This window comes from Lolium rigidum, chromosome 3 (assembly GCF_022539505.1).
Source record: "Lolium rigidum isolate FL_2022 chromosome 3, APGP_CSIRO_Lrig_0.1, whole genome shotgun sequence".
Taxonomy (NCBI): Eukaryota; Viridiplantae; Streptophyta; class Magnoliopsida; order Poales; family Poaceae; genus Lolium; species Lolium rigidum.
In genome coordinates this window covers 389,227,492-389,236,151 of record NC_061510.1, presented here as the reverse complement: position 1 = coordinate 389,236,151, position 8,660 = coordinate 389,227,492, and the positions used below count along the sequence as shown (strand labels likewise).

General features: G+C 45.7%; 1 protein-coding gene across 1 annotated transcript; it reads right to left on the bottom strand.

Moving 5' to 3' along the window:
• Positions 1-3,518: 3,518 nt before the first annotated feature.
• Positions 3,519-3,752, bottom strand: LOC124702699. The gene has a single exon (XM_047234854.1). It carries the CDS (start codon positions 3,750-3,752, stop codon positions 3,519-3,521), a length of 234 nt encoding a protein of 77 aa, XP_047090810.1.
• Between the last annotated feature and the right edge of the window lie 4,908 nt (positions 3,753-8,660).

Genomic DNA, 8,660 nt, shown 5'->3' with positions numbered 1-8,660 from the left:
GCGGGGGGGGGGGGGGTTAGAGTATATATCTGTATATTGTAGTTTCCCCATATGTTAGGGGGCCTCCTGCATATTTGCGCCAGTAGATGTACTATATATTGTGGCCTTTGGCCCCCTGGTAATACATGTTGTGTATTCCTATCAGTGCCGACGACATTTTATCGGGCCGTCAGCACGGTGGCTCTTCCCTCTTGTCTGCCAGACGGATCACCGGCACAACTTGGCCATCGGCACAACACGTCCCGTCGGCATATGGACCTGCGCATGGGCTCGGGAGCTGCACCGTTACGGTGGGGAACGGCGTTATAGGTGTACCGACGGCCTGTATTCTTAAGATTATTATTATTTAATCATTGATATTTATTTTCAATAATTGTTTAAAATTTAAAATTATAAAGAGTTGTGATATCACGGTCTAAGGGTTAATAGGATTGATATGGTAGTATTATTAACAAGGTTTCGTTTATTTCATGAAAGCTCAACCGGAAGGAATAGAGAAGCTAAGCGTGTTATGGGTAACCAATTGGAAAGTTTGATCATGTCTGTCATTTGACCTAAGAATAAGTATAGTTAGAGTTAAAATGATCCATATGAGAGATTAAAAAAATTTGAATTTTTTTTGTTGAATTTTTTTGAGCCAGATTTGCCAAATGGCCGTTAGTTCTATGTCGTTGGCATAGGGCAGCCAGTCTGTGCCGACGGCAAATGAGCCTATGCCGAGGCCATATTATGCCGACGGCGAGGTGCCGACAGCCAAAATGACATGTGCCGAGCCATTGACACCTTGACTAGTTCCCGTAGTGACGCGGCTACGTTGGTTAGCTAGGTCTAGGGCTACTCGTGTCGTGTTAACGTTGTGGCATGCGTGCGAGCAGGGGATGTCGAGGCGGCGGCCTCGGAGTTGTGTGTGTTCTTGCTGCGAGGATGGCCTAGCGTCGCATGGACGGATGGTCTCTCTTGCATGTGCGGGTTTCTTTACGGTTTCCCTCGTAAACCGGGTGATGTTAAGGTTTTTCATCTGGTTTTTCTCATAAACGGGATCACCCTCTTTTTTCTATCAATGTAATGTGAGAGCTCCTCGCCCTGTGTTGAGGTTCCGTAAAAAAATGAAAATTCAGATATCCTCAACATATGTTTCCGGGCGCAACAAGTTAAGAAAATAGTCAGCGCCTTTGGATCCATCCAAATAGCAGGAAAACTCGATGCAGTTAATTTTTTGAATGAATTAATTCGCTTAGTTACCTAAGCATACAAATGACTATCTTCAGCACTCAGGCAGGATACTCATCACACTTATCAGGTACGGCTGTGTTGACGGGCTCACAGCACTGCACTGCACATCGCCATGAGAACCAAGGCACACACCGTGCACACAACAACGACGAGACCTTTCAAAAGCGAGGGGATCGCAACAACCTCTCTTGCGCCATGGCGTACGCACAAGTGTACCGTGCATCTGAAAACTCTGAACCTTTTACCTGGAGGGGCAGTTGGTTACCCGTCTAAAGCCTGAACATTTACCTGGAGAGCAGGTTGGGTACCGAGATGGATGTAAGTCTGACAGTAGAAACACTGCTGATCGTCATTGCTGTGTAGAATCAGGGTAGATAGATCTACCAAGAAGAAGACTTTTCAAAAGATAGATCAGGATCGTAACAACCTGCAGTTTAGCTCTCTGACGTTTGTGCTCTGAGCACTTGCCTCCATGGCTGCTGGCTGGGAAAGTCTGAACCTTTGCATGGAGCTCTGCTTTAGTAAATCAGTACAAGATCTTTTACCAATGGAGCACGCGCACGTCTCTGTGCAGCTAGCGTGTCTACTTCACATGCACAAGCTAACCGACCGGGGCCCCTTGCTTCGTAGAGAGCATCTCTCTCTGACTCTCTGTCTGCACTCAAGGTCTGAAGCACCTGAATGTGGAAAGTTCTTAGCCTTGGCAGGAGATGGAGCGAGGAGCACCTGAATGTGGAAAGTTCTTGCTCTTTCAGTGTGAAAAGTATCATATCGTATCCATGCACACGCCATGGCTCTGCAATGCATGCATGCCTTGCACACTACTACTACGTACTTCTGCTGTGCATGGAGCTTTATTCTTCCATGTAAAAGAGGCTCAGGTGCTCAATTCTAATGATGGAGATGAGTACCATGCAAGACTGAAATTTAGGGTGTTAAAATATGTTGCCTACACTTTGCATCAGTTTGAACATTTGCTAAGTTGGTTAGTGCATCAATTCAATGTGCTATTAGAACATACCGCACAACACACACATATATATATAGTTTCCCATTATATATATAGTTGCTCCTTTAATCCATATCATATCTAATATCTTCTTGAAGCGGAGTTTGAAATATATTCCCTAGCACTTCTCCAGCATCTAGGACTGCAATAAACGGTATAGTGAAGATAACATTAGTGGGATCACGTACGTATACTCCTACGAAATGTATATATCTCCTATGGTTCACCATGGGTGGTCTGACATTGAATCACGTTCACATGCTACAAAAACAACTAAAGTGAAGAAAACGCTATCACTTTTGGTTGATATTTAATCTACACAATTCACCATGGGGAGTTATCTCTGTTGACAACATCGAATTGTGATGGTCAATGTATGTGTTTAATATATGGATTTAACACATGGAAATTACTTCTCACTTATACTAATGAATAAGGACAGCTCGGTTTGGCCATGATATAATGCTCCTGTACAATTGTATCTGTGTAAACATATCATGAAGGTAGCAAACGCAGTTTTTTTTGTGTGGATCACAGCACACATAATTTAAAGGGGTAATTAAAATGCAAGTTTAGACTTTGAAGAAAAGAACAGATGAGAAGGTCCACGCCTGAAACTTGAATCCGATTGCTTCAGGCTATTTTGACGTTATTTTTTAAGAAAATAGGACGACAATGCAAATATAAATTTGTTGATAAATGAAAGAGAGCACATTCTTGGCATCTGCATCAAGAAACGCAAACATCTAAATTTCACCCCATGTTGGCGTTGCCATTTTATATGGTGTATTGTAATTTCGCTTCTGAATGTTTGCATCTTTTTTTTAGGGGAATGAATGTTTGCATCTTATATGAAGGGGCCGGGGGACATGAACACCCTCGAGGCCGAGGAGACAAAATGTATAGCTTTAAGCAAGAAAAATAATCTGCTCATAAAGGCAAGGCGAAAAGTCCACCCAACTTCATCACAAATTAGATTGCCTTATAGTAGAGGACAAGAAGCGGAACAGAAGGCACCTGATACTTGAGACACAACTAGAATAGAAAGTAGTGCGATCGATATGGTCGAGACTATTTGTGTAGCTCGATTCCATGCATCGATCAAAAGCTCCAAGCTAAAAAAAACTTGATAATTTACATCGATAGTAGAACACACGCACTACTAATTCAGCACCCGGCCTTCTTGTGGGGGTAACCAGAAGCAAAGCTAGATTGCACCGGCCGTGAGAAACTTTCTGAGTTACATGTTCGTGGCTAGCGGCTGAGGTACGGTGCCCTAGAGGTTGTTCGCGGCGAAGAAGGCCTCGACGTCGTCACCGTCGTAGTACTCCCTGTTGCGCTGCTGCGAGACGGCTCCGGGAGCGGCCTTCCTCTTCCTGGGCGCCTCGGGGCAGTCCCCGGCCGCGCGGGCCTTGGAGCTGCTCGGCGTCCTGCACCCGGCGGCCGACGCCTCCTTCTCGCCGCCGCCGTCCGCCTCGCTGCCGCGCCACTGCTCAAGCGGGAGACCCATGACCCTCAAGAATGGAGATCTCTCTCGCACACGAAAACACAGACGACGATTGAACCGGGTCCGGGTGGGGAGACGAACTAGGAAATGTCTGCTTGTGGTGTGGCTCTGCCTGGCTGGACTCGCCGTGGGTTTATATAGAGAGATAGACAACGTACGGATGGACGGATGGATATGCATGTGGGTACAGGGAAACCGATCGTGTCCGGACTCCGGAGGGGTATCAACATGATTTGATCAAGGGGAGGACCGAATCGGATCGTAACGTGCTCGATCGCGCGCTCGTGGTTCGCTTTATTTTGTCCGGAGCTGAAGCGCGTGTGCACGCCGGCGGCGTGACTTCTCGTCGCCATGCATACAATCTGCTGCTTAATTACGAGCGTCGTTTTGATTAACATTTTGAAACTGCCATTCGTCAGTTCTTCTCTACCGTGAATGCCATTTACAACCAACGGTTATATATGGTGTCATATATATATTTATGTGAGATGTTTAGATGGCCTGTAACGTTTGCTGCTAGTGGTGATGGAGAGTGTAATTGACGATCTTTATTCGTCTCAACGTTCAATTGTCAATTGACTAGGCTAGGAACCCATACCATTGTCTAGGTTCAGGTTGCATCTTAAATAGAACAAAGAGGGCTTTTGCAGGTGTACAAGAACGTCAGTATCGTTTTTTTTCTTTTTTTTTAGAGGAAGGACATCAGTATCTGATTGGTATACTATACCATATCAGGTACTACGTGTCTAGCTTTATTACATGTCTAGCATCCCCTTTAATCTTAACCTACCGATAGGTAGGAGAACGCGAACCGGTTTTCCGCTCTTCCTCTCGCGACAGCGGCTGCCAGTTTTCTCCCGATCTCGTCCAGCCAAGGCGTTGCCCCAGGTCCCCTCTCCCTTTGCTCGCTGCTCGGGCAGCAGCATGACGAAGGGGGGACCTCGTACCTCCATTTTGGTATAGTAGCTAGGGTTAGGTTTTGTTTTCTTTGGTGCGCCATTAGGGTGGTGGGAGAGGTCTAATAAATATGCTTCAACTCTACTTCCACACCGGCGACGGCTTTCTAGGCTGCGTCTCGGAGTTGATGGCAACGTGTGTTGTTCGGTCCTTCAGATCGACAGCTTGGTCTTCTCGCCGTTCTTCTGATCTGCCGAGATCAGTTTCTCATCGTGTCACTGGCGTTCGTTGTTATCCGCAACGACGCCAGTGGACGGAGTGAGGTGGTTCTTCTGGAGCGAAGATGTTGGTCTGCGGTGGTGGATATATCAATCTTCTCCGACTTCTTCGACGAGATGCGGCGTATCTTCTTCCAAGATAGCATGGGGACGTCCCACAGTCGATGTGCCACAACGACATGTGCCTCGTTGCTTGCATCAGGTATGTTCATCGACTCACAAAACCTCATTGGCTAGAGTGCCTTCTTGGATCTTGCAATGGTGGAGGCTCGGCGTCTCCTCCCGTGTCCGTCTCGGCAACGCTGGCGGAGTTGGGAGGCGGCCGCTGGCTTCGGTGGTTGTAGGAAACGCTAGGAATCGTTTTGCATTTCTCGATCTTTTAGGATTTTATCTGTAAGTTCAGGATAATTATTTTATCCCGGGTTGTCTTTTAGTTTCTTCATGTGTGTTGCTTCATGTAACTTGATTTTCGTTTAATGAAATATGTGATTCACTAGTAGAAAACAGCCTTTCGTCAGGCGCCTTTGGTCCCGGCCGTGTCCTGGACCAGGACCAAAGGCCTGGCCACGTCACCCCGAATCCTGTCGCCTTGGATTGTGAGTTCACCAACCCTCGCGAGGGTGATCAGCGCGCCGCCGTCCTTCAACTCTCGGTGGCATCCGAGAATCTGGTATTCCTGATTTGTCATGCTGATGAAGTGCCACAAGTTCTTAGGGAGTTCTTGCAGGACGAGACCATCAGATTTTGCGGCGCGGCTATCGGCAAGGATTGTGAGATGCTGAGCCCGTACGGTATTCATATTACTTCTGCGTATGACCTCTAGAAGATACTTCCGAATCCCACAAATAATCATATTCCGAGTCTATATGATCTGGCGAATTCTATCATCGGGACAAATCTTGAGAAGAAGAAGAAGAGGAAGTACAAGAAGAAGGACTCCGCGCAAGAAAAAGAAGATGAACTCATATTTGGGTCGGCCAATGTTCCATTAAGCTATGAGCATGTGCGCTATGCCGCGTTGGACGCTCGTCTGGGCTTCGAGATGGCTAGAAGTTTTAGGCAGCTAGTTGGCTACAATAGCCATGTTGATCGTCTCAACATTTAAAGAACTATGTGTCTTTCTATAAATACTCTTCAATATATATCGAACTATGTGTCTTTCAATATATATCGAACTATGTGTATGAACTAGCGACATATTTCCTTGTGTATTTTACATCTCTACATTCAGTCCATGCCGCCTCCTCCACGTCCACCTCCATCACCATCACACTGCACCCGGCGCTCCACCATCACGCTGCAAACGAAGAAGATATATATATCAAACTATGTGTATGAACTAGCGACATATTTCGTTATGTACTACACTTCATGCTGCCTCCTCCACGTCCACCTCCATCACCATCGCGTTTCTTGTATCTCTGCATGCCGCCACCTCCACGTCCACCTCCATCACCATCACCATCATGCTGCACCCGGCGCTCTGATACGTCTCCAACGTATCTATAATTTCTGATGTTCCATGCTTGTTTTATGACAATACCAACATGTTTTGTTCACACTTTATATCATTTTTATGTGTTTTCCGGAACTAACCTATTGACGAGATGCCGAAAGGCCAGTTGCTGTTTTCTGCTGTTTTTGGTTTCAGAAATCCTAGTAAAGAAATATTTTCGGAATCGGACGAAATCAAGACCCAGATTCCTATTTTTCCCGGAACCATCCAGAACACACGAGAACTGCCAGAGAAGGGGGACAGGGCCACCAAACCACACCCCGGCGCGGCCAGGGGGGGCGCGCCCCCCTATGGTTTGGGCAGCCCGTGGCCCCTCCGACTCCGACTCTTCGCCTATTTAAGCCGTCGTGACCTAAAAACATCGACAGAAAAGACGAACCTCCAGAAAGACTCCAGGGGCGCCGCCACATCGCGAAACTCCAATTCGGGGACGAAGTCTCGTCTCGGCACCCTGCCGGGACGGGGAATTGCCCCGGAGCCGTCTCCACCGCCGTCTTCACCGCCATCTTCACCGCCATCGCTGCCTCCATGATGAGGAGGGAGTAATCCATCCTCGAGGCTGAGGGCTTCGCTGTAGCTATGTGGTTCATCTCTCTCCCATGTACCTCAATACAATAATCTCATGAGCTGCTTTACATGATTGAGATTCATATGAGTTTTGTATCACAATTCATCTATGTGCTACTCTAGTGATGTTATTAAAGTAGTTCTATTCCTCCTGCACGTGTGTAAAGGCGACAGTGTGTGCACCGTGTTAGTACTTGGTTTAGTCTGTTGATCTGTCTTACACTAAAGGTTACTAAAACATGAGCATTATTGTGGAGCTTGTTAACTCCGGCATTGAGGGTTCGTGTAATCCTACGCAATGTGTTCATCATCCAACAAAAGTGTAGAGTATGCATTTATCTATTCTGTTATGTGATCAATTTTGAGAGTGTCCACTAGTGAAAGTGTAATCCCTAGGCCTTGTTCCTAAATACTGCTATCGCCTGCTTGTTTCTTGTTTCTCTTGCGTTACTCTACTGCTGCGTTACTACTGCTACTATATTACCACCATCAACTACACGCCGTTACTACTCGCTCATATTTATTCATACCACCTGTATTTCACTATCTCTTCGCCGAACTAGTGCACCTATTAGGTGTGTTGGGGACACAAGAGACTTCTTGCTTTGTGGTTGCGGGGTTGCATGAGAGGGATATCTTTGACCTCTTCCTCCCCGAGTTCGATAAACCTTGGGTGATCCACTTAAGGGAAAACTTGCTGCTGTTCTACAAACCTCTGCTCTTGGGGGCCCAACACCGTCTACGAGAAAGGAGGGGGAACGTAGACATCAAGCTATTTTACGGCGCCGTTGTCGGGGAGGAAAGGTAAAAAGGCACTCATACTCCGGTTCCAGGTAACAATACTTTTACGGCGCCATTGTGTTTGTGCTCGAAGCTATTTCCTTTAGATCCTGCAATTGCATCTTTTTGTTTCTTGTTTACACTAGTTTGGCATAATGGACAACAATGAGCTTCTTATTCTATTTCCTGATTTAAAACATGAATTGTTTGGTGCAAACATTAAAAAACCAATGGAACTTCATTTGCATGCTTGTAGCGATGTTATTAGTATGAATGCAATTACTGCTAATGCTATGGAGAAGTCTAAGCTTGGGGAAGCTAGTTTTTGTGAACTTTTTAGCTTCCCATCTTTAGGTGAGAAAATTTGCTCTGATAACACTTTATCTCCCATATGCGATAACTCTAATGATGCTTGTGATATTTTAAATGCACCTATTGAAAGTACTCCATATAAAATACCTATGAAAATTATTGAACGTGTTATGGATAACCGCTATGAAGGGGATGGAAGCTGTGCATCCTGGAGATCATTTACTTGTTTTTTGCATGAATTATGCGGGTTATTCAAGTGTGCAGGTATCTCTATGGATGAAGTGAAGAAGAAATTATTCTCTATGTCGTTGTCTGGTAAAGCGGCGCATTGGCATAAGCTGCTGAAGGATGAGCATTCTCTTGATTGGAAGGATATTGTGCATCTATTTTATTCTAAATTCTATCCTCCAAGTGAAATTCACAAAGATCGAAACCGAATATATAATTTCTGGCCTCATGATGGAGAGAGTATTGCCCAAGCATGGGAGAGATTGAAGTCTTTAATGCTCAAATGCCCCAATCATGAGCTTCCAGGTAATATCATTATTGATAATTTCTATG

What these genes read in the sequence shown, in the direction of transcription:
- LOC124702699 (XM_047234854.1), bottom strand. Translation starts at nt 3,752, where the DNA reads ATGGGTCTCCCGCTTGAGCAGTGGCGCGGCAGCGAGGCGGACGGCGGC.